Source organism: Malania oleifera, chromosome 3 (assembly GCF_029873635.1).
Source record: "Malania oleifera isolate guangnan ecotype guangnan chromosome 3, ASM2987363v1, whole genome shotgun sequence".
NCBI classification, from domain to species: domain Eukaryota; kingdom Viridiplantae; phylum Streptophyta; class Magnoliopsida; order Santalales; family Ximeniaceae; genus Malania; species Malania oleifera.
Window position 1 is genome coordinate 125,256,467 of NC_080419.1, and position 26,377 is coordinate 125,282,843.

At 34.3% G+C, this 26,377-nt stretch overlaps 3 protein-coding genes across 9 annotated transcripts; all 3 read left to right on the plus strand.

Annotated features, from left to right (window-relative positions):
* Window positions 1-7: 7 nt before the first annotated feature.
* Window positions 8-10,929, plus strand: LOC131150345 (protein FAR1-RELATED SEQUENCE 5-like). 4 transcript variants are annotated; one of them, XM_058101002.1, is made up of 4 exons: window positions 132-369; window positions 3,125-3,723; window positions 8,220-8,424; window positions 10,374-10,929. In XM_058101002.1, exons 2-3 carry the CDS (start codon window positions 3,163-3,165, stop codon window positions 8,421-8,423), a joined length of 765 nt encoding a protein of 254 aa, XP_057956985.1. In that variant the 5' UTR covers window positions 132-369; window positions 3,125-3,162; the 3' UTR covers window position 8,424; window positions 10,374-10,929. The 4 variants fall into 4 exon arrangements, with proteins under 4 accessions (XP_057956988.1, XP_057956985.1, XP_057956986.1 ...); XM_058101003.1 differs by having other exon boundaries at window positions 3,189-3,723; XM_058101005.1 differs by lacking the exon at window positions 8,220-8,424 and having other exon boundaries at window positions 8-369; window positions 3,189-3,723.
* A 4,970-nt stretch (window positions 10,930-15,899) lies between these two features.
* LOC131150346 (protein FAR-RED ELONGATED HYPOCOTYL 3-like) lies at window positions 15,900-23,288 on the plus strand. 2 transcript variants are annotated; one of them, XM_058101006.1, is made up of 4 exons: window positions 15,900-16,170; window positions 19,880-20,438; window positions 22,083-22,290; window positions 22,704-23,288. In XM_058101006.1, exons 2-4 carry the CDS (start codon window positions 19,887-19,889, stop codon window positions 22,829-22,831), a joined length of 888 nt encoding a protein of 295 aa, XP_057956989.1. In that variant the 5' UTR covers window positions 15,900-16,170; window positions 19,880-19,886; the 3' UTR covers window positions 22,832-23,288. The 2 variants fall into 2 exon arrangements, with proteins under 2 accessions (XP_057956989.1, XP_057956990.1); XM_058101007.1 differs by having other exon boundaries at window positions 15,921-16,170; window positions 22,722-23,288.
* A 421-nt stretch (window positions 23,289-23,709) lies between these two features.
* Window positions 23,710-25,999, plus strand: LOC131150347 (protein TIC 20-I, chloroplastic). Of its 3 annotated transcripts, none has more exons than XM_058101008.1 (3): window positions 23,710-23,843; window positions 24,266-24,456; window positions 24,943-25,999. In XM_058101008.1, exons 2-3 carry the CDS (start codon window positions 24,297-24,299, stop codon window positions 25,575-25,577), a joined length of 795 nt encoding a protein of 264 aa, XP_057956991.1. In that variant the 5' UTR covers window positions 23,710-23,843; window positions 24,266-24,296; the 3' UTR covers window positions 25,578-25,999. The 3 variants fall into 3 exon arrangements, with proteins under 3 accessions (XP_057956991.1, XP_057956993.1, XP_057956994.1); XM_058101010.1 differs by having other exon boundaries at window positions 23,832-24,037; XM_058101011.1 differs by having other exon boundaries at window positions 23,832-24,029.
* The last annotated feature ends 378 nt before the right edge of the window (window positions 26,000-26,377 follow it).

A 26,377-nucleotide genomic window follows, 5' to 3' on the forward strand; every position in this document is an offset into this window, starting at 1 on the left:
TTATTTTATTTCCCCAGGCAATGATAAGCTCACAGCAGATCAATGGCGGTGAGCATAGACTCCACTCTTCCTCTAACACGTGGAACCCGAGATCCATTGTATCAAAACCCAGAAAATCCCAAAATGTTTTCATTCCGTCTCTCTTGTTCTCCTCCCCGCCCCTGGTCTTTGCTTTGCTCTATTTCTGTACTTTTCCCTAAATTTATCAAAGTCTCTCTAAAATTCTTCAACCACAGCAAGCTTCAACACATAATCTCTTCGTATATGTATATATTTGCATATATATGATGCGTTGTGTTGAACAGTTGATGGTCGATTTGCATTGTGAAGGCTCATTTCGTGACGTTTTCCGGAAACATACGAGCTCCGGTACAGCTCTCATTCTCTTCATCACTTAGTTTTTACAATTAATTTCTGTATTTTTTGGTATTTCTTTGGGTAGATATAGAAATCTTGCATCTTTAGTTGCTGGGCTGGGCTGGCTTTTTTGGGAAATATGATGATCCAAAAAATAAGAATTAGTGCAATATCAGTGGAGAAGTGATGAAACTCAAAATCTTAAACTTAGTTTTTTTGAAGTAGTTTTCTGGAAGCAATCAAGAGAAGTCTTTCCAAAATGGTGAGCAGAGTAGTATAAAAGAGCTTCGGTATTTGAGTTCAACAAATCCATAGTTCAAGTTGAAATAGTTGTAAAAGATTCAGTGCTCGTTGCCTCTTCTCTATTGAGTTACTTCTTCAATAAGTGTGCTTTTCTGCTGCCATAGTGAAATTGGCTGGGTTCTGTTGATGATTTCCTCTTATAAGATAAACTGTATTGTTTCATTTGATGAGTTAAAGTCATCTATTCTGCAGACCCTTTTAAATTGAAAAAAACATTATTATCTAGTCAAGTGGTGGAGATGAATGATTGGAGATAAGATATTGCTTGATACACTAGATATATAATGCTCCAGGTTCTGGATGTTCGTATTTTCATGCTAGTGTGAATAGATTTGAGTAGTTAAAAGACTTGCAGGGAGTGAGTGCAAAGCTCTAGATCAATTTTGGCACTTTTTATTCATCTAGGTTTGGATGAGTCAATATTTCATTTATAAATAATACAGTCCATTTTGGTATTTTGTTGCTGTGGGAATCTAACTCAGAGAGCTGCCAAACCCTGGATTAAATAACGTACAAATATCCGACTCCTAGTGTTGAACTATCAGTATCTAAATCTAAATGTTTTTCTATTTTTTACTGCAGTATGTAGCATTGCATTGCCCATGATCACATAAATTGGAAAAGGATTCATGTAGCCAACCTCACCTAGTGGGACTTAAGGCTCGGTTTTGTTGTAGTATGTAGTATTGCACTTATTACAAATGATGCAGGATAGTTACACGGGATGTGGAAACCACCATATATTTTTTACTTTTTATCGTTTTAATTTTCTTGAGGTAAAATTATAATTCACGAAAAGGTCAAAAGCCAAATGCAAGGAGGCATACAGAGGCCACAAAAATCTTGCTTATCTGACAACAATTCAAAATGCGTAAAAAGTAGGTCTTAACAAAAATAAAGGAGGATGATGTCCAAAGGAAAAGCAACTTGAAATATATTTCCAGCTACTGCTGGAAGGAGGAACAATTCCAGCTAGCTGATAGACAACTTGACCCTCCAAGCTCTGAGAGAGCTTTTGGTTTCTAAGGAAGAGAGCTTTCAGGAGATGCTTAGCTGTTCTCTTGATTTCAAACGAACAATCCCAGGTAATGCTTGTTATTTTGACCTATTTGGGCTAACAGGACCAAATTTTTTGTGTGCATTGCAAAATTAAAGTGTTTGGGCCAATAAAAATAGAGGTTTGGCTTTTTTATTTAAAATCCTAAACAGAAAAAATCCATATTTTTGTTGCGCAAGTAGGATTAGCAGGATCCCAAGTGCAATCATAATCAATATTAATGATCGTGACACGGTCGTAGTGCAATCCTACTTGATTTCGATTCTTCATATGATCTCAATTAGGCAAATCTGGATCGTAGAATCTCGATTTTGAGAACCATGGATTTTTTTGATAGCAAGTTCTTTGATTGTTTATGTCCTGTATAGGATGGATAAATAATTGAAATGTCTTTGCTTTATCTGTCATGTTATGAAGAAGTGCATGTGCTGTCTAAGTGTGATGGGGCAATGGGGGAATCAGTTATGATTTTTGCATGAATCCAACTCTATTGAACTTTATAACACAATGAGATGTCCAGACCAGGTGTGTAGGTATTTTCTTTATCTTACTGACGACAAGAGGACTTGCTCACTATTTTGAGTTTGGTAATTGGTCTCATATCGGGAGGAAATACTGATAATAGACACAAAATTTTCCATTCTGGTTCTACATTTGTTCAAATAAAATGTTTAGCTAATTTCATGTGTCTAAACAAAAAATCCCTTCTTCTTCCAACTTTTCGATCTTCCCATTCATACCCTGTGGACGCTTCCTCCCTTAATTCTTTTTATTATACCAATGAGTAATCTATAATAATTCGCAAATCCAGATCAGCTAATTGTTCTTGGATAGCACCTGCTCTAGTAGAAATTTCTCGATTTCGAAATGTATCAAAGCTCTGGGAAGTAATTTTTTTTTGAAAAAACTAGGTCAAAATTTGCTTCATGCATTAGTGTTTTAAATGGCTGTTACATGACAGTTTTTTTGCTGAATAAAGTGCATCTATTTCATAGTTTCCTCCCATATGTGGAATGGAAGGATTAAATATCTTAATATGAAAATGCCATAGTAAAAGAAAACTAGGCTTTATCCTTGATTTTCTTGTATTTTTATGTGTTTTTGTATCATCTTGATTTCAGTCATTATAAGTTCATGGAATCTGCCTTACCTGCTGTTGGTTTGTAGTTGGCTAGGGTCACAATAGGATCATGCAAAGATGATCTAGATTGAGAACCCATTTCAAATACGCACACACAGAATTATTATTGCCTGCTAACTCCTTGCGAGTTGGTATGGCTTTTGTATATGCTTTGTTGCATTTCAAATGAATAATTTAATAATTAAACGTACTTTGGCTGCTTTCTAATATTTTGGAGTGAATTATATGCAATGAGAATATTCAGTACTGCTTACTTGATTTTGCAGTTTTCTCGTCCATGTTTTGACTCCTGTGATGTTGTTTGATGCTGTTACCTATCTTATTTTCTAGTACTTTCCCAATGGCAAGCACATCTGGCGAAGGTTTTAACTCAAACAGAATCTATAGGCAGTGGCTAGCTGAAACTTTCGATGGGCAGGAAGCAGCAGAAGATGAGCTATCAGATACTCTGGATGGAAATAATGGTGTGATTCAGCCATCTGTTGAACATTTACCTCTTGAACCATTCATTGGCATGGAGTTTGATTCAGCAGAGGATGCTAGAGAATTTTATGAGATGTATGGTAGGCGAATGGGCTTTACCATACGGAATAATCGTACTAGGCGTTCACTTAAAGACAACTCAATAATTGGTCGTGAGTTCGTTTGTTCAAAAGAAGGTTTTCGTGCAGAAAAGAATGCAAACAGAAAAAACATATTTTTCCCATTGAGACCTGCCACCAGAGAGGGATGCAACGCAATGTTAAGAATAACTGCCAAGAATGGGGGAAAGTGGGTTATCTATGGTTTTATAAAGGAGCATAATCATGAGCTGAATCCTAAAAAATTACCGCCTCGAAGGTCACATAGAATTGCATTCTCTGAGGTATGTTTTGGAGCAGTTTTTGGCGAAGAATATACTTTTTAGTAACCATTGTTGAATAATATTAGTTCCAAAAAATTGTCAAATGTCAAGAAAGGAATGCAAAGAAAATGATTTTCTTAATTCAGATGAGATGACTGACTTTTGGGCTCAAGTTCTGAATAGCATTTGTATTTGTTGTTTTATTATCACACATAATTATCCATAGTTTCCAATTCTGTGGACGACTAAATTTTTTAGATTAGAAGCAAACGGGAATATTTTCATTATCCAGCAATCTACTATGGAACAAAATCATCCCGTTATGTCCTCTCGATACATAGGATAGTATGGAGGAAAGGCAGAATAGCTGGTTCTCTCCAAATCCTTTTATAAGCTGTTAAGAGGTGGTGAGTCCTCATTGGAAAGCTGTGTAACTGTCAACTGTCCAAAAAAAAAAAAGGTGGCCTTTTGTTGCCTGGACAGCTGGTTAGGGGACTATTTTAATTATTTCATATTGAGTATGCAAGGTAGGGCTTTAGTCAACTGGCAATTCATGTATCAGTAACAGAGAGAATGCCAGTCATCTTTTATTGCAGTTTTCCGTGGTGTGGGAGCTTTGGTGTGTGATTTGGCAACTGTTTGGTATTCTCCCATATGATGCCATCTTCAGCCATGAATATGCTGGAGTCTTAAGATTTTGGAGGCAGGATTAGTTGTGCTAGAGCATTGTGGAGGGATACTCTGCTTGGGTTGATGTGGTACTTATGGATGGAGGGCAATTGGATGGTGTTCAAGGGTACAGAGCTAAATACCTACAGGAAAAAGAGCACTCTTATCTTTTTGTTTTCTTGACCTTTATGCTTTTTGTATCTACTTTTGTTCAGGTGGGGTCTACATTAACTTGTAACCCTATTTTTTAGATGTACATATCCTGGTTAAATCAGTGACACATTGTAGTTAGAATGTGAGTGAAACAGGTTATATTGCATATATGCACGTGCAACCAGGGATGCCATATGTCGGATCTTGTTACTGGTAGCATCAACTTGCATATATGCCATTGTGTCCCTAACATGTATGTAATGTAGCATCAACTTTTCTTTCTTTCTTTCTTAGGTTGTTTCAAAAAGTCAAGAACTTTGCAGGCTTAGTTGATAATTTGAGGATTAACAACCAAAAAGAGTTTTCTAGTGTCATGTTCAATATCTTCTACTTAATCTTTCCCTGTTTTGCAAGTTCAGAGAAAGGAGGAAAGATTATAGCGGCAAGATGGGCAGTCCAAAGCTTATACACACAGCTTATGAACATGAATCTTTGAAAGTTTTGCAGTCATATCTTAGGGCATTTGATCAATACATGAACACAACATAGTTTATTAATAGTTCCCCTAGTTCTTTTTGTGGACACCCAATTTTGTTCGGGATGGAAATTTCTTAATTAATTGGAGGATAAAGGATATTAATTGGTCACTAAGCAATTAATTGATATCTTTTCGCCCTGCTCTACGTCATTTCTTTTGCAACTCAAAACTGGGACTCTCAATTTCATTTTTGGGGTTCAATTGCTTTAATTTTGTCAAATAGGGAGTTATCCTTAAATGAATTAAGGATTTTCCCTTAAAATAAGATGGGGCTTGCTTCCAAAAAACTTTTATGGGACAAGGAATGGATTTCCTTGTCTCTAAAAGGTGTTTTTGGTAAATAGGAGTTTAGGGCTACACTCTTGCTTCCCTTGCTCTATATAAAAGAAGCAAGTCTTGAGAAAAGAGAATACACATTCAATTGCAAAAAGAGGGATCAATGGGATCATTCACTTTGACAGAAGATACGAGAGTACTTGTTCACTTTGAGGAAGAAAGAGGAAGAGAGAAAGAGAAGAGGAGTCCACGTTGGAGTCTTGGAGAAGTTATACATCCAATGAGGAAGAACATAGATGGAAAAAAAATGAGGCAAGCATATACACTCTTGAGTTTTAGATCTTACCAAGAAAAAAATCAAGGTATGTTTCTTGATATCCTTTTGATGTGATGCTATAGGTTAAGATTGAAGCATGTATGTGGTATGAACTTGAATATGAATGCGTTATTTAAGTAAAAGTTTAAGCCTTTGATCCATGTGTTGATTGAACCCAATTTTGATTGCTTGATTGTGCTAAAGTTCCCAGCTTTGATGCATGTTTAAGTCATGATTTTGATAGCATATACATGTTCAAGTTGCAATGTTGGTCTCACCATTGCATAAAGATCACAATTGTTTTCTTTTCAAAATTGGTGTTTTTATGCTTGTGCTTAAACTAAGTTTTTTGCAGAAATAGCCATCCTGATGTGATAGTTTAGGGAGAAGGAAAACTAGTAGATAAAGAGAGAGGATAAAGGTGAGTATTGAAGAGGAGTGATTTTAGTTAGATTTTTCATGTTCATGAAGGTTTGTGGGGTTTTAGGGATTGAGAACATGGTCTGGGGATTGTAAAGATACAAATAGAGGGTCGGAAAATCCTTAGATAGTCAAGAAGCAGCATCATTGCCATTATCGCCGGTGGTGGCTAGCTTGGAAAGCACAGCAGTTCTCTGGAGGGTTTATGTGATTCACATGCCGCGCATGTTTAGTTTAAGTTACAGTGGACTGGTCGACCAGTCCTCTTAAACCCAACCGACCAGCTTTCTTCTTTTTATATTATTTTATTTATCCTGTTTTTAATTTAAAAAACCTTAAAAATAGTTTCCTTTTCGCGACGAATTCCCAAAAATATGTGTGAAAATCAGGAAAAAAATCTTTTTAATGTAAGGATAATTTTCATAGGTTTTTATTATTTTTATTTTCCAATTTTTTTTTGTCTTTCATTTTTTTTATTTTAGTAAAACTACATTTTTATTAATTTAGAAATGCTTTTTTTCAAATAAGAAAGAGTTTTATTTTTCTACTTTTTTAGGGTTAAAGTCATTTTTTTAATTCGTTTATATTCATTTATGGAATTATGGGTTGTTTTTATTTGTTATTAAATAATGAAAAATAAAAAAAAAAAAAAAAAAAAAAAGCAAAACAAGGTAAATAAAATTCCAAAAAATTTCTAGTTATTTTTGAGCTTTTTATTTGAAATTTAGGAGCATTTTGTCATAGATTTTATTTTTCAAAAATGTTCAAAAAACCACAAAAAAACGAGTAAAAGGTTGAAAACCCAATAGGAATTTCCCATTGTGTTTGGGTTGTTCTGTGTGTGTGTGTGTGTTTTTTTTTTTTTTGAGTGTGTTGAATGAACTAGGGCCCTCATTAATGCCATTTGGCTCCCATTGAATGATGATTGGTGCATGATTTGATTTGTTTGTGCATGTGCGCCTTTTTTTTAGCTTATTTCATGTTTGGCTGGCTTATTGCTTCATGTATTGTATGTGATGCTTAAACTTTGAGGAGTAGCACGCTTGAATGATTCTCTAAAATGGCTTTGAGGTTCTTTTGAGACTTGTGAATGACTTGAGTTGCGTGAAAGATGATGTACACCTGAATTAATTAATTAATCCAACGATAAATGCCCATAGGAAAACTCAATAACACCCTCTATCGATTTTCTTAAGGTGAGGAAAGCCTTGCATTTCAAATCGGAATGTCGTGGGAATGCAAAGTGGAACCGTATTAAATGGAAAAGTAATGTGAATTAAAAAAAGCACAATGAATGTAAATTGGTGATTATGCTTAGTTTAGTAGGTATCGTTTGTAGAACAGATGTGTAGGGGGTGCTAGTACCTTCCCTTCACATAAATGTACACCTGAACTTGGCTTGGGAATGCAGACATTCGACTTTCGGTTCTTTGGACCTTGGGTGTAGTTAGTTGACCAATTAATCAGTAGTAGTTAATTAGGTATTCTAACATCACCTAGGATAAAGTAGGTTAGTGACGACTCTGTTAACATTTTTTAATCTACATCTCAACACCATTTCACATTCTCTAGTTTCAAGTTTGCCGTTTGTGTTAGGGCAGTTTAGAGATTCACCTCAATAGAGGTGAGCCTTTGGCACATGTTGACACTATTGTTACATCGCGCTCATGTGAATTAAAGGAAGGCAGGACTTTGCATGATGCTTCCATCCTCATATAGTTGCACACCACTAGTTTTTTACGCCATCAATTGGTTCAAAAACAGTCTTGCTTGGATAATTACAACTTCAATTACAACTTCTAGTTTTATGTCCAATTTTTCCATAAATTGGATGCTTGATATTCCAATCTGATCAAGTGATCTTCAAGGTAAGACAAATCAAATTCTGTGTCTAAACACTCTAAATTGTGTCATCATGCAGCAGCATGTAACAATTTTTTTTTTTCTCCTTAGTAATACAATTCTGAAACTAGTGCCTTTGATCCAATAGTGCACCTCCTGACCTCCTTGACCTCCAATCTTGGAGAGTTCATGTTGTGGGTGCTTGAATTGGGTGAGTTTGTGGTGTACCATAAAAAAATTCTCAAGCTAGTTATATCGACTTTGTTGTTCAATGGTTTAACATTTACCTTACTTTGTATGTAGGATGAGAAGGATTTGAAAATCCGAGAACTGTCCACAGAGTTGCACCGTGAGAGAAAAAAATCTGCAGCTTACCAAGAGCAACTACGGACGGTTTTACAGTATATTGAGGAACACACACAACAACTGTCTTTGAAGGTTGAAGTCATAGCTAACAACTTAAGAGAATTTGAATCTGAAGAGCAGAATAGTGTGTGCTCTGACTAGGGTGAGTGCTATCTGAGATGCATCTATTCTAGTTAAGTTGGATCATATCACTTTTTGCCTCTTCTGAAATTAGATACCCGAGTCTACTGCATTTTCTTCCCTCTGCAATTTGGACTAGGACTGACATTTGGATTTGGATTGGTTCAATTAAATTTTCAGTGCAAACAATGATTAGAAGTTCAAAATAACTTTTGGCCTGCATTAAATTCTGTTATAATTTGGATGACCTGGCAACCACAACAAAATTTAAGCATGTTTTAATGAGAAAAAAAAATATAGGTAAACAATTTAAATTCTTCCATAAATAGGATAATATCAGTTATTCAAGAAAAGCTATGTTAGTGTGTATATATCGAATGTGTATTATACTAGTGTATTTATATATGTGTTGGATTTGGATTAGCAGATTGGGAAGCATTGTATTTCATTCGTGTCTTTAATTTTTTTCACATATCACAGAATTATTCACGCATTAATTACATTTTCTAAAAGACTCCCATTCTAAACACTTTCATGCACATAACAAATTTTTTACCTAACACCTAAGGATTAGCTTTTTTCATTCTAGCAGCTCTTTTTAACCCCCTTCACAAACACCTGAATCAGCTCTTTTTCATCAGTTCCCTTTAAAAGTTTCTATTCATCAGCCATAGAGGGGCCAAACTAAGCCTTATTTGGCAGGCTGGATGCCCTGAGTTAGGAATTGCTATTTCTAGTTTGGGAAGACTTTAATGAGGTTGCCCCTAAAAAGTCATCTCCATTCCTGGCGAGCATATGGTCTAAATGGAAAACCATGGGCTTAGACCACCGAGGTTAGGGACTATCTATTAAAGATTTAAAAGTTTGTCTAGTGGCGACTTTGAGGAAAACTACCTGAGTTTTTTTAGACTATTAGTAGCAAAATGGTAGTAGGTCTGCTATTGTAATTATTCCTGGAGGAAGAGGCACCGCAATCCTGTCGGAAATTTAAAATGCCTATTTTTTTGAATTCATCTATCCTGCTGTAATCAACAATCTTGTGCGCTTTTCACTCTCTTTTTTTTTTAAACTTTAAACTGATAACAGAACCAAATCTGAATATTGATTATGAGAAGTGATTATTATCTGATTTCACTTTGTTACTGCAAATCTTTGAGCAGTGAACTCTTTTTTAGATTGATTAATTTTCAAAACATGCGTTTTCTCTAAAGCTCAGTTGTTTTTACCTGTCAGTTTCTGTTTTGAATTCAAATGATGGTGTAAAAATCAGTTTTGAATTCTGACTCGACAGATTTTGTACCAAATCTGGCCCTTATTGCCCCAAATGTTTTTGCATACCAATTATTCCTTGAAAAAAACTGGAAGAATATACCTTCTGGGTTCATTCTTATGATTGTCAATGGTGGTTCTCCCTTGCTGTTTGGGGTTTGAAGCCTAAAGTCAATGGCAACTTTCATACTTTCTAGAGCTTGTATGGAAAGGATATTAGTGTGTTGAATCATAAATCATGATCTGAGTACTCCAAGTTATATTCTGATAATTTTACTGATTTAGGGATCTGTTTGAATTCTAAACTGATTGAACTTCTCATGTCAAGTAAGTTTTGAATGTCATATTTAAATTGTATCAATGTGTATATTAGAATATGCTAAATGCTATTTGTATAAAAATGAAATTATAATTTGGTAATGCTCTTTTAAAAAAAACAATCAAACTCAGATAATATAACATATAACTGAATATGAACTCAGAAATAATAATTTAATATCTTATTATCCACTGGATTCCAGTTTGCACATAGGTCACTTATATATGTTTTTTTTTTTTTTGGCAAGATAAGCACCAAAGTCAAACTGTTTATAGCCATTTCTGATTGTAATGCCTAGAAATGATCTATATTTGCCCTGATCTCAATTCTTGTTACTGTTTCTTATGAATCTTCAAACTTTTACAAATTCTTCACTTTGATAGGTGGTTATTGGGCATTGATCAGCCTACAGTCCCCAGTTGTTCTTTCACGAGGCAACTAGCCACCAGCACCGCAAAAAATGTGCTTCCCTCTAGTTTTGCCTGTGAGAAAATTGTGTAAAATATGAAATGTATTCTATTCTTCTTGTTCTAGCTCCATTCAGGTGATATCTCCAATTGGGACAATACCTTTTTTCGGCCTCAAGCACCACTTGATGCTGGTAACCAGGCCTCTTAAGAGGACAATGGACATTGTTATGTCTTTGGAAGGGGAAAGACCTCAAGATATCAAGTTTTTGTGATTGTGAGTTTTGGGTTGAATGCTGGGACTGCTTTTTCTTCTTCTTTTTCCTTTTTTCAGGGCTTAGTTTCCCCATTTATAAAAGCAGAATTGATGACAAAAATTCTCCCCTGGGCTAATGGGGGATGGTTCTCATGTTCTTTGTATTTTGACAGCTTCAAAGTGTTCAAAATCATAAAACCACATTATAAGTTTTGGTGGTATACATATTCTGTGATGCAACAAAAGCAATAATAAATATGGTTTACGGGTCTGAAATCTATTATGCATATTTATGGCCAAGCACTATAGTTTTTATTGCATTAGGCTTTGTATTACTACTCCAGTTATGGTTTTATTGCATTAAGCTTTGTATTACTACTACAATTGTATGTGTAAAAGGCCTTCGTTTTGGCCAGCGTTTGATGGCAAATGCATTTTACAACCTTTGCAGGTATAAAAGAGGAATTGTAAATGATCTCTACAAGATTATTAATGTGAAATTTAAAATGAGTTGGTAGAGTAAAGTTTTTTGAAAATGAGTTGTTTTGCAGTTGTGTTTCTCATTGAAAAATTGTAGGATTCCTATATTTTTTGTTTGTTATATGTGTGAACAAAATATTAGGTTAAAAAAAAATGTGCTTATAGCACTTTTCACTTAAAATAAGCACTTTTACAAAAAAAAAAAAAAGTGGTGTTGGTCAAACACTTAAATAAATGTATTTTCAGATCCACTTTTTGAAAAAACTCTTTAAGAGACTTTTAATAATCTCGTAGAGATCATTTACAATTCCTCTTTTCTACCTGCAAAGGTTGTAAAAAGATTATTAATAATAACCTTATATTATTTGTAATAGAAAATATTTAAATTTTAATTATAAATAATTAAGACAATTATTATAGAAGTTTTTATTAAACAATATTAATATTTGTAATTTAAAATATGTTTAAAAAATATTCGTGGAGATATAAAACATCATATAAGTTATCATGCTTGCATATCTATTATTTGAGTCTCCAACAATTATTCAAGCATTAGTTGACCTATGAACGAAAATGCAAGCATTAGTTTCATGCATGTTTGAATAACAACAATGAGATTTCTCAATATCATGCTAAGAGGTTGACCTCCTTACTTCTTTCATGGTACGATCCTTTTACCATTGAACCTTTTTTCTTCTTTATTTTCGGTCCACAAAGACAAAATGTAGGATTGGTGCCAACGGTTCATCATGGAAGAAAGGACTCGATGAGCCAAGATCACTACTAGTTTAAAATACTAAAACTAATCTAATACTAATAGAATAGAAAAGAACTGTCTTTTCTGCATACTTTCTCGGTTCTACTGCTATCGCGGGATTTATGCAATCGATCAGATCATATATATAGATATCCCTTCAACACAACATAGGTTATCGAAAGGATCTCGGAGACCCACCAAAGCATGAAAGTCAAGATCTTTCAGAAAATGGATTCCTATTTGAAGAGTGCATAACCACATGGATAAACTCACACTAACCCATCAATTTGGGATCTAATTCAGGATTTTCCTTCGGAGGGATTGAGAAGGAATTGGAATGTAATAATATTGATTCATACATAAGAGAAGGTTTTCTATTGATTCAAATGTTGTACCTATGCGATGGGGATAGAGGAAAAGGAAAAACTAAAGATTTCACATGGTACTTTTAAACAAAAAATCAATATAATTTATTTCATACCCTTCGCTCAATGAGAAAATGGGTCAAATTCTACAAGATCAAACCTATGGGACTTAAGGAATGTGCAGTTGCAGCAGAATTTGAAAAAGGAATCGATCGTGATTTGGAACTCGTTCTTTACATGACCCCTCTTAACTGAGGCAGGAGAGCCAATACCTTGAGTAGGTATCTCGTTGAAAATTTCTATTCGTTTGCCCTTTCTCAACGCATTTCTTTACACAAAGACTCCGTTTTTCCTATTTTCATATGGTAAATATTTCTCAGAACGTGGAGTGTGAATTAAACCCATGTTTTCATAAAAAATATGAGGTAGAACCAATACACTCCAGTCACTAGCTGTAAGGACCCGGAAAATAAAAATAATAAATTTGGTTTGGTACAAGACCAAATCGTCAATGATTTTAAGGAGCTCAAGGAAACCGTCAATGATTTAGAACAACTGAGAACCTATATGTAAGAAAACGGATAAATTGGAAATTGTCGACAGTTTCAGGTGGCCGAGGGTCTTTAAGTGTAATAACCCCAAAAATGTATAATAATAATACTAATAGTTATTAAAATGAAAGTGTTTCTCTATTGGGATCCTTGATTCCATGTTTGAGGTTTAAGAAATACCTTGTCTAGGTGAGTGCTTCAAGACCATTGTGGCTCAGTCGCTCCCCGGAGGTCGACCTGGTCAAAATGAAATTTCATAGTATAAATAGGGTAAACACCGCTTGTACACATAAATAAGTACATATACATAAAATAATGTTCTGACTGACATAATTTGTAAAAATCTATAATAATAATAATAATAATAATAATAATAATAATATAGGTATTCTATGTGGGACCCACATGACTGTATGGGACTCACATGAGTCATGAAGTCGTGTGAAGTTCACATGAGTCTCGAAACTGTGTAAGGCTCATAAAATCTTATGAGAATTATTGGAATTACGTAAGACCCACTTGGGTCTCGAAGTTGCGCAGGGGCCCACAAGACCATGTGGAGCCCACATGAGTTTTCGAAATTCAAACCTAATTTTAAAATATATACACACACACACACACACACATACACACTAAAGCATAGCTTAAAAATAATAACAATGATAATAATAATGATTTTCAAAAAAATAAAAAAAATAAAAAATTAATTAATTAAGAAAATTAATTTAAAATTAATTAAATGGGAGTGTCGGCAAGCACTCTCATTTTTCCACATGATTCCCATCCCTATCCCATACCTAGTCCATACCTAATAGATCTTATGTTCATTCCTTTATTTAAAAAAAATTATAATTTCACCTCTCTTCCTACACTTTTACAAATTTTATTTTCTTCCCCAAAATTTTCCTATAAATAAGAAGCTTTCAACCTTTCTTTTTTACAAAAAATTTTCAAAGGAAGAGTATGATTAGTGAGTGAAAGAATTAGTGGTGGAGGGAAAATTTTTGTTATAATTAAAATTCTCACTCACCCATTATTTTTTATCTCATTTTTTGAAGATATTCATTGTGATCATATCAAAACGTTAAGTAAGAGGTAAGTAAATTTGATTATATTAGATTTTTATTTAAAATTTATGTCCAAATTTATTTGTAAGTAAATTTCAATTAAGAACAATTATGGAGAAATTTTATGAATTTGAAAAATTAATTGAAGCCATGTAGATCCCTTGTGGTACTTGAAACTCATGTGTAGTATGAGTAAAAATGTGTAAAAAAAAAAGAAAGAAAAATTAGTAATTACATGTAGTTATGTGTTAATGTTACACTTGCTAATTTATTCATCACTCAAAAGTGTACTTTGAATATAAATTTTTAAAATGGGAAGAGATTTTTTGTTTTTTTGTAAAAAAAAAAAAAAAAAAAAAAAATTTCTTTTCTTAATAGTAGCAATAATAGTATACATAAGGATGGGGACCTCTCTTGAGGTTTGATAATAAGTATATACCTTGTATAAAGTTTTAAAATTTTGCTATACCTCTCTAAAAGCTTACAAAAAAAAAAAGAGAAAAAAAAACACCGATCTTCCTTGAAGTTCTAAAATTCTTTGGACTTATTTGGACATTTGATTTTCTAAAACACATATGCTCCCTTTCTTAATTTACCATCAAGTCCTCCACCCCGAGGGGATGTTATAATTACTATGAAGATCAACTATCTAGGAAGGTTCATGATAATTTTGGAATTTGTGGGAAGATTTAGGTCTTTTTGTTAAATCTCATATTAGGAAAAAAAATGTGTTGAATTTTTTAGACTATAGACCAGATTCTTTTTTTTTTTTGATAAAATTTCGAGAAATGAAATTTATGTCGTTTGCTTTTGCCTATCCCTGCATTTGGAATATGAATTTGAACAAAACATACCAAAAATTTATATGAGTGTTTTCAAATTTACTCAAATTAAATCCAAACCCTAAAACTCTTCACTTCCAAATACTAGCCATGAATAAATAGGAATATATGATTAGCCACTTGATTGATACTTGACCTGAGATTTTCAATGTGTTTTCAAAAAGAAATGGTTAACTAGAATTCTTAAGTTAAAATAAATACAGAAATAAGTTCTTATTTTTGAAAATTGTTAATGAACATTATTCCAATAAAGATGAACCTTTTAAGCATCCTCTCATTTGGAATTGCAAAAGAGGCAACCTGCCCTTTGTGTTGTTCATATCTTGAGGATATCAACCACCTTTTTCTTCATTACTCTTGTGTTCAACCATTTTGGTTCAGTTCACCATTACAAACAAAGATGGTAAATATTTGTGACTGATGTAATTGTCTTAACTATATTGATTCTCTCAATTGGAGCTTGATTAAAAAAATTAAACATTGTTCGCACACTCGCAAATATTTCTTAGTTTATTCAGAAATATAGAAATGATCTTTGCTTAACTAAAGGGATAGGAATTTGCATCGACTTAGTAATGAAGTTGGTGCTTCTCTTCCCCTTGATACCGATTCTCCAAATGATGATGATATTTATTTTCATCGGAGGCATCTTCCTTGCAACAAATTTTGCCCAGTTATTTGATAGTTATTTTTTATGATGCTATTATTTATTGTGACACTACTTTATCAAATTTTTCTACTGCTTCAAGATAAACTTTTAAGAAAGATTATCAGAATTTTTGGTTTCTTAAGGGTTTGTAAACTGTCTACTTCTTTAAAGTATCAAGCTGAAGCTTTTGTTAATGCTCTTTTTACTGCTGATGATAGAAATTAGGGATCCATCCTAATTTTGTCCGATGCTAAGGGAGATCTTCCTCCTGAACTCTACTATGTTGTTTAGGGACATTTGAATCATTCTTAAATCGTTCTTGTTATGTCATATTTATATTTATAAAGAAAGAGTATTCTCCTTATTCATTATGTAGCTAAATCTCCCATTAAATCTCATAAAAACGTCATCCGGTATCGTCTTTTTGAACTTCTTCAATGTGCTGATAACTTCTTTGAATCGAGATAATTTCTTATGTTAATAATATTTTTCATTTCTTAAATGTATATATAGATAAAATATCAATAGTTGTATAATACTTATGGGTGAAGATTTTCAAAGCCAAAAAAGGAAGTATGGAAGCGTTCTCATACTTAATAGCCAATCTGCTCCACGGGGACGCCCCTCCTTGGTCTGTACAGCAGCAGCAGTTCCCCACCGGCCGTTGCTGGGTCCTACCTTTCCGATCAGACGGTCACCACTGCTCTTCCCTCTCTCTCTCTCTCGCAGAGCCTGGTCTAGGGTTTTCGATTTTGATCTTCATCTCCGGCGCGGTTCCTCAATTTCACCCCTGCGCGTTTTCATCGGTCAGCTCATATGTCCCTACTTCTTCTTCTTCTTCTTGTTTTCTTTAAATGGCATTCTGATTTTTGTTGCTAGTGTTCATGCCTGGTGTTTGGTGAACTGCAATTGATGCTTTCGAAGTAAGTATTGCAAAATTAGAACATTGAATGAAGTGCGAGACTTTGTGAGAGCTGTAAACTTTGTTGCCATTTAATGAATATATCGTGTTCTCTTTGTTGTTTAGTACATTAGTTATTTACAGTCAATTAATTTCTTTTTGTGCAAAGATCCAACCATAGCAGAAGTTGGCAGTGAAAATGGAATCCCTAGGGTTTTGAATTTTAGATAGTGACACTTGAAATTGTGGCATTTTAACAACAACCATCATCATCATATAGAAGGATCAAGGAAGGATCTTTTGTGAATATATATATATATATATATATATATATATATATATATATATATATTAAAAAAACCAACAGTAAGTGCTTAAAACTACCCACTAGTGTTTTAAAAGGCTCAATCAATGCTCGCCTCAAGGCAGGGCATGCCTAAAATGGCTTGAGGCTCAATCAGAAATACCAAATTCCAAAAAGGCTAACACATTACATGTTGAGGCTTACACATTGTTACAAAAAGGCATACCTTTGGTGCGTTTTTAGTTGAGGCTTGTGCATTTTAGGTATGTGATTTTCAAGTTAGATTTGGTTAGACAATTTTAGCTACGTGTTTGTATAAAATGAATGTCATAATATGAGTTGAAATCTAAAAATCTTGAAACTCAGCCTTTCCAAAATAAATGAAAGTTGTATTTTAGATCATGAAAATAGTTTGAACTTTGGAATATATAGCTATCTCTTGTCATAATTTTGTCACGTATTCAAGTTAGCAATTTTTGAATGGCCAACAAGTTGTTAGCAAAGTGTATCTATTTTTTATATTTTACATTATCTAAAATTTTTATTTATTTTTTAAAAATATATAATTTATTTACATATTTTTATCTTAAAAACAAATTCTCAAAAGGCTTACCCCTCGACTCTTAAAGGTAAAAATGCCTAGCTTTACGCCTTCGCCTTTTAAAACATTGCCACCCACACACACTTGTAACCAATTAAAACTTAGAACAGCTTTATGCTTTTAAACATTAAAATTTTTTTTTTTGACATTTTTCTGAGTGCCATACTTGCACACTCTCTGTGCTTGATCCCTAGTGATTATAATAAAATTATAATGCAGTCATTCAATATCTACAGAACAAACATACGCATCCTAATGGGTCATTTGTGTTCATGGTTTTAAATAACGGCTAAGACAGTTATGTAACGCCGTTACGTAATGGTTTTTTGGGTTACCAATACCGTTACATACTGTGAAATCAATGGGAAGAAAAATCGCGGCTGTAGTGGCTGTTACAGACCGCGACCGTTACATAAAGGCCGCTACAACCGTTACGTGACCGCTTACACACTTACACCAAGAAATTTATTTTATTTTTTACTTTTTCTTCTCACTTTTTCCCTCTCATAAATCATATACCATGTGGTGAGAGGAGGAAAAGATTATAATGAGGATGACAATGATACAAAATTTACTATTTCTTTAAGTACTCATAAGAGATGCATTAATTAATAATTTGAAAATACTAACTTGTTAGGAAAATAGTTTATTTTGATAATATTAGTAATTTGATATTTATGTTATATATTTTTCAATTTCAACCTTCTTTATTTTCTAACTATTTTGTATTTGTATTATTCGTATGTCTTTTTGTCTAAAAGATTAATGGAGTGTATAATGTATTTTGTTTTATTAATTAATTTAGCATACATAAGAATTTATCACAGATAAGAACAATAAGAAGTATAAATATGCACACACATAATTTTTCTATGAATGTTGGTTTAAAACAAATGTAAACTTGTTGCCCTTACCAAATAACTTAGTTACTCGAACTAAAGGATCCAAAATACACTAAAACTCTTTCTAAGAAGGCTTAAAAGCTTAAAGCATGCAAGTATGCTAATATGCACAAGGTTGTGTGTGCTTCAAAAAAATTCACGACTGTTACACCCGCTTCCCGTTGTGTAACATCTGCTACTCCCGCTTCCCGTTACACCCGTTATTGTTACGTTACGTTACGTTACCTGCTACCGCGATATAAAACCATGTTTGTGTTGCTTTCTGTTGAGCCCTATCTCTGTTGATGGGTTCCTGCAGGTGGTTCTTGAGGTGTTATGTTTTGATACTCTTGCATTGGTGTTTTATTGTTCTGATTTTTGCCTTTGATTTATTTTTATTTTATGTTTTTCATGAGTTTGGTTGTTCTATTTATTTCCAGCGAAGAAAAAAAAAAAAACTCTCAAGAAGCAAAGTAATGCTTGGAAGAAATGAGCATTTATATTTTCTCATGTCTTGAGAATTGACACTATTGGACTTTCACCTTTGTCCCAAGGCACTAATAGATGGAAGTTTCATATGTAATCCTGAACTTGGAAATCTGTAATTATCACAAGATTTAAATCTCACAATGATGGCCCAGAAAGGAAGACACCTCCTAATGATTTTACCTTGTGAAGGGTCAGAATTTTTATTTTGGGGTCAACATGCATAGCATCTCATCTCATTCCTGTAGCCTGTGCATTAAATCTTTATAATGGTGCATATGGACTTCCCTTTTTGCTGATACTCATATCATATGTTGTGGCACTGCTTCCCACTTTCTTGAATGGCATAATTTGGATGATGGATATGCAGCTTCAAATTCTACGCAGTCATAATTGAACCAGTTGATTTTCATGGGATGCACAACTCTTTCTACTTGTCATCTTCAATTTGATATTTTATTATCTTGTAATTTTTTATTTTTTATTTAAAAAAATGAAGAACCATTGCACCTAGAGTTGTCCTTAAGTTTTCAGTAGTAGTGTTTTTTATTTTATTTAAATACTTGAATAAGCTATCAGAACTGCAGTCTTCCACTTGGATCATTGAAGAATTAGATATGTCTATTGTTTGTAATGTCGGTCCTAGGCTTTACTTTCCGTTATAGGCTTATGGGTTTTCGTAAGGTTTGATTTAGTTTTCTCAATATATTGTTTCTTTTTTAATGGCAATCTCAATTTATTGTCATCATTTTGTTATTAGAATTCCATTAACTTTTTGTATCTTTTTTTTCCTGCTTTTTCTAGTGCATCATGCAATAAGAATTCTATAGATGACGCCTTATTGAAGTACTATCTGAGTGACCAGTTTGTCAAGCCATGCCTACCAAGGCATTATCTTGCATTATACAATAATATTTGTCCACAGAATTCATATTGTGTCAAGATACTATAGGGCTTTAACCCTCATTTACTAATCTAGTAGTAGCTTGCATGTAAAAACACCAAAGACTCTTGTAACAACGTGATGATATAGGCCCAGACTTAAGATGCTATACTGTACTGCCAGGAGAGGGGGGAAAATGCCCCTTTTGTCTAGCCTTATGCTAATGCTTATCTTATCAAGTTATCTTTGTTGTGGATGCGTTCCAAAGCAGACCATGAACCATTGGTTAAGTGGTTATTAGAATGGTTGTCAGAGAGACACAGAACTCAGGTTACTTTAAATTATAATGAATTAATATTAAGTTACCTAGGCTTGTTGTAGAGTGTAATTTGTCCAAATTCTTTCTTGTGTGTTCGCTATGATGACAACTGAAGAATGATTCATGTATTTCTGCTGCAGGACCATAATGGAGAGACCATCTGGTCATGGTTTTGATTCAGATGAAGGTGACCCTGACATGCAAGCTGAAAGTGATGGAGAACTTGAAAGGATGGAAGATGATTGTCCAAAGAATTTGGATTTATGTGTGCGCAATGAGGACATTGGAGAACAATCTGCTGGAAAATTTTCTATGAATGGGGAGGTCGTAGAACCATATGTAGGCATGGCTTTCAACTCAAGAGATGAAGCTAAAGACTTTTATATTGCTTATGGTAGGCGTATTGGTTTCACCGTGCGTATACACCATAATCGTCGTTCGCGAGTGAACAACCAGGTTATTGGTCAGGATTTTGTTTGTTCGAAGGAAGGCTTTCGAGCAAAGAAATATGTATATAGAAAAGATAGAGTTCTTCCCCCACCCCCTATCACTAGGGAAGGATGTCAAGCAATGATAAGGCTAGCCTTCAGGGATGGAGAAAAGTGGATAGTCACCAAGTTTGTTAAAGAGCACAATCATAAATTAATGAGTCCTGGTAAAGTCCCGTGGAGGGGATCTGGAAAGCATTTAATGAGTGAGGTATGTTGAGATTAGTTTCTATAAACAGCAGAGTTTAAATCAAAATGACATTATTACTGAAGTGGATGAGCTTATCAATGTTTACAAAAGCTAGTTGTACAATTTTATAATAATTGGTTGAACCGTTCCTACTTTGTTTAAACCATCATAATCTAAGACAACAATCACGCTGAGATAAGGTTGAACTTTATTTTATTTTATTTTTTAACTCGGAGATAAGTTTCCAACTTAATATGGTGAGCTTTTGGGCTATGTCCATTCCTGGCTCAGTACTTCACTCCTTGGTGCACTGAGAGATGAGCCTTAAAGCCTTTGAAACAAACCCGTTGACATCCTTATTTGATATTACCTCACTTCTTAAATGGCAAAACTACTAAACGAGTGATATGATTGTAATTGATAACCCAACTACCTAATGTAGGTTCATTATCTATATCCCTATCCCTGTAAAAAAAAAATTGCAAAAAATTTTTAGTCGTTTGTTTACCCTGATAAAAAACTTAGCATTGATCTATGCACAATTTAATGATTTTGACAGACTTTTCTCTCTCTCTATCTCCTTGGATTTTTTTTGCTTTCCATATCTTATGGATGATGATTTCATTTATTCATATTTGAGAAATGATTTTTTTTCTTTTAGTGTGCAACTGTGTGGCATAGTTAGTTCATCCTCAAATCATTTTAGAACTCTTGCTTCCACGCTATAAATACTGGCTATCTCCAACCATGATTTATTAAATGCACAAAGAAATCTCACTTCAAACATCCGTAATATTTATGTGCCTTTCATATCATTTTTCTTTACAATATGTTGAAGCTTGAATTCCTACTTGCATTTAATATGTGGGGGAGTCTTGACTCTTGATACTTTTCTAGTCCAATATATACTTTTCCTAATTCTAACTATTCTCTCTCCTCCTCTCTCTAAATTATTATTTTACTTGTTATCCTATATCATGAGAAGACCTATACATTCATGATTCAACTGATGGATCTTCAAATTGATGATCGAAATGCTTCTTATATTTGAAGCGTCTGTTTTTCTGTGATGATGCATGAGACACTAGTGTGCTGCTGTTGGTTAAACTGGCCTTCCCTGTATCTTGATGACATATTAGGACAGTTTAGAATCATGATGGATGAATGTGAATTCATGGTGGTGCCTGCAATTTTCTATAGGTGATTCATGCAATCCTTTCTTGAGTATTTGTTTTTATATCTCCGGGAAAGCTGATATGTATCATATTGATTTCTATGGCATTTATTAGCACTTAAATGCTACCAAAATGGAATGTTCTCATCTAAAATGCTTAAACATGATGAATTCATGTCATTTTTCTTGGAATATGTGACCTCAATATTTTCCTTCCGAGGATGATGCATCCTTAAGGTAGTGGGTAGCCCCTCAAAGGAAACAATCTTTGGCTGAATAGAACAATATCTTCAGTTGTCATTATAAGAAGTAGAACTTGTTTTCATGAGCGCAGAAAACCGGACAGCTCAAATATTTGAGGGCATACTATATGTACATTTACCAGCTTTCCCCTTGATATGTAATCACTTGAAAATCCCATTTCCATTTTTTGTTTTTAGAACTTCGCATGTTGTGAAATAAATGATGCCTAAACTGTTTATTTTCTGCAGGATGAGAAGGATAAGAGAATCCGAGAACTATCCCTTGAGCTGTACAATGAGAGGCAAAAATGTAAACGCCGATGTGCTGCATACGAAGAACAATTAAATACAATACTAAGAGATTTAGAGAAACACACAGAACACATTTCAAAAAAAGTTGCAGACGTAGTTCAGAGCATAAGAGAGATAGAAGAGGAACAATCTGAAGACACTGATAGTATGTGAGAATCAACATAGCTTTAACCTCTTGTTAATCAAGTTTTCTTCCTTTTTTTTTCCTTTTGAGGGTGGGATGCTAGGCCAATGATCTTCGTCAGATGCGAGTGAAAAGTAAATTTTTTTTTTTTTGGGCTGGAAAGTGGAAACATTATCGGCAAGTTTTTTTTTTTTGAGTAAATGTACAACTGGTCAATGATGTCTATGTATTGAGGCACATTTATTCATTGAGGGCTTGCAGTAATGCTTGGGTGACTTATGCTTTGGGATGTACATTATTATCATTGTCATTTTGAAACCAGTCATTCCTACATTCTTGCTAAAGCATTGTTTTGTAAGAAAATTATGTCCATATTAAGCACGATAAATTTACTTTGCTTTCCTAATTTGTCTTTCCTAATGTGGTTTGAGTAGAGAAATATCTTTGGGCAGGACCTATTACAAACAAACTATTGCCAAAGCCACCAACGGAGGATGAAAGCATGAGCAGAACCTTTAGCTGCTCCAGAAGCAATAGAAATATGTTTTGGCAGGTCCTATAATTATTAGTAGCTCTGGTGGATATCCTTGTTGATGGACCAAATCTTCTGATTTTTAGCTTCTTGATTGCCTCAGCCCTCAATCACAAACTTCTTGTTCCTTCAATGATCACAGTCAAGCAAGCTTCTCAGTTCGTCTTTATCCTTGCAAGTGGCGAAGCTGCCAAAAATCAGAAGTATATGCTGCATGTTCTTTCATCACATTAGGTCAAACAGCTGGGTGAAAGTTCATTTTGATGTAAGAATTGTGGTGTATGAAAAAAACCCTTGACCTTGGGATTGTCTTGATGAAGTTACAACCACTGAAAATCAAGCGATCGATACTCAAGTTTGTGATGAAATTCTTTGAATTTTTTAGGCCAAAAGAGTTGTGAATTGTAATTTTTGGGCTTGCCATGGATTACTATATTCGATCAAAAAGGAAGACATAATATATTTATGGGGAATTTACTTTGTGTGCAATATAAAAGTCAAGAACTTGTTTAGTTGTGGAAAACAATTTATACTTTTTTTTTTTCACCTCATTTTTTTTTACAAAACTTATTAGAAATTTTGGAGTTTTTATGAATTAAAATAAAAATAATTTATTAACATTTATATTTAAATTTTGAAATATATGTTTTTACTTATTATTCTTCTCTCTCTAAAATTTATGTTTAATATTTTTTTTTTAAAAATTACAACAAAAAATCCACCTTATTTCTTTTTTTTTTATAAGAAAAAATTCGTTCTTTTGCACATAAAATGGGAAAATGCAAACCAAATTTTCTTTTTTATCTATTTAATAAAATTGTAGGTATAAAAATCAAAATTTTCCTACAATAATTAATTCTCTCTCTTAATATATATATATATATATATATATATATTATTTTGTGTGTGAATTTTTAAAACATAAATTTTAATGACTCTAATGGCCCGTCCTGTTTGGACTTTGGATAAAAGAAACCCTTGCTCTGCTGCTGTTTCTTTTTTCTTTCGAAACCCTAGCCCACAAGGCGACGTGCCGAACCAGGTTCAGCTCTCTCTCTCTCTCTCTCTCTCTCTCTCTCTCTCTCTCTCTCTCTCTCTCTCTAATTGATCTTTTCCCTACTCGTTTCTATTGCTCGTGCTACTGTGCGTCTGTTCTTGATATTCGCGATGGTGTTATAATTCTTGATCTTGCCTATTCATAACTGGTTACTGTATCAATTGTTGAAGGGTATAAAGGTCTTTAAAAAATTGATGCTTTGATTGCTTATATTGCTGCTTGGTTTTCAATGAATTTCTTGTTTTTGGTTTCACTTCTGAAAACAGAATGTAGAACTGTAGTGTAGTTGGTAGGTGGACATGGCCGAGTTGCTTTTCCTTCATGTTCGTGATATGTTATGTTATTTGATTTTTTCTGTACTGATATATCCTTTGCATTGCTTTTTCGTGATGTTGGTCTTTACGCAGATAGGTGAATGCAATTCTAAGCAAATGCACCATGAGCTCCGGATGCCTTTTGACAAATTCTACAGCATGTAAATCCCTGTCTGTTGATTCAGTCTATTCTCGCACCCGTTTTTTGCCAGCCAAAGCTAGATTTTTGGGTGTCAGGAATTCATGGGTGTCTTGTCCTGAGCTGAAATCTTGGTGTTCAAGAGGTATACTTTTATCCATGTCAATTTTCTTTTTTTTCTTTTTTTCTTTTTATCTTCCCCAATTTAGTTCTTTCAATTTGTTGAGGCATGCACATAAGGGTAAATAAAAGATCCAAGAAATGGTTCGAAAAGTTTTCTATTGTTAAATTATTTCTTTCCTTCATCAATTTCATGTACTGAAAACCATAAAATAATTTAGCATGTCAATGAGGCTGTCAGTTATTTGACCTGGAAGAGGAAAAAAGAAAGGAAAATTGTGTTCAGGATGCACTTCTTCCTTGATTTCAGGCAAAGAAAAAAAAAATGTTGCTTCGATTGGATAAATATAATGTTCAAGGCCTTGCCTTCCCCAAATCGACCAAAACTTACTCAAAGTTGGAATTCCATTTTTAACAAGCTTCAGTTTATAATTGCTCAAATAAATGGAGTTAAAATGGACTGTTGCTTCTCAAAAGTTGCCCTTCTCTAATTCCGTACTTCTTGTGGTAGGAGTGCCATTTTTGAACTTCTCTGCTGCAAAAACTAATCATCTATGTGGGGATCAACGAGGGCTTTTCCGTGCTGCACCCGTGTTACATCGAGGGCAAAGATCTATGCTTGTCAGGGCATCAAAGGATGTCCCATACAGTTTTCGCTATCCCCCGATGACTAAGAAGCCAAGATGGTGGTGGAGGACATTAGCATGCCTCCCCTATTTAATGCCTCTTCATGAGACATGGATGTATGCTGAGACAGCATATCATCTTCACCCCTTCTTAGAGAGCTTTGAATTTATGACATACCCATTTCTTGCTGCCATTGGGAGGTTGCCGAGCTGGTTTTTGATGGCATATTTCTTTGTGGCATATCTCGGGGTGGTGAGGAGGAAAGAATGGCCTCATTTTTTCAGGTTTCACGTGGTGATGGGTATGCTGTTGGAGATTGCGCTGCAAGTGATAGGGACTGTGAGCCGCTGGATGCCACTGTCTGTATACTGGGGTAAGGTGGGGATGCACTTCTGGACGGCTGTGGCCTTTGCCTACCTTTTCACTGTATTGGAGTGCATAAGGTGTGCTCTAGCTGGGATGTATGCCGACATCCCCTTTGTATGCGATGCTGCTTATATCCAGATTCCTTATGACTGATGAAAAATTATGGTTGTTCTCCTCTCCACCCCCCCTCCGCCCCATATCGAGGGGCTTGAGCATAATTGAATGTGGTTCAATGTTGAAAGGTCTTATTGTGGAAATGTATCCCTATGACACAGAAAGGGAGCAAGGGAGAATCTGTTCACATTGTGGGGAAGGGTATCCCTGTATCTATCCATGCTTGTTTCTGTAAAATCAAATATTAATGGGTGGTTGCAGTGCTTGTGGACTGGAGTGGAAATTTTAGAACTCAAATGATCTTAAAGTTTTCCATTCCAAATTTTTTGATGTGGAGTGAGTTTACTTTTTGTTTTGCTTGTTCTTGGCACTACCTTTGTCTTTTTCCTAGTCAGAAGTGTGAACTCTGGCAATGTAACTCAGTTTGGGCATGTATGGATTTGAGCAGAAATTGTTTTGAATGCAGGTGATTATTCTCCCTTAGAGGAAGTAAGCCTCTAGCCGACTGTACTTGGTGGGATTTAAGGCTTAGTGTTATTGTTGTTTGTCGTTGTACATGAATGGTAAGCCTTCCATGTGGAATCCACACTTTCTGCATATGAAAAACTAAAGTATGTGCCATTTTAAATTCCAAGGGGATAACATTTTACTCTCGCAATGTTCGATTAGCCCGACAATTGTTTCATTTAACATCCCATTCTTCCAAACATATTTCTTCTAGGAGTATGACTAATGAAACTGGTTCACTGCCTTGATTTAGCAAGTAGGCTGTCTGATTGACACTTCCCACTTGTTTTAATGTTCATTTTGTTTGGCATTTTGTTTTTTTAAAAAAATTA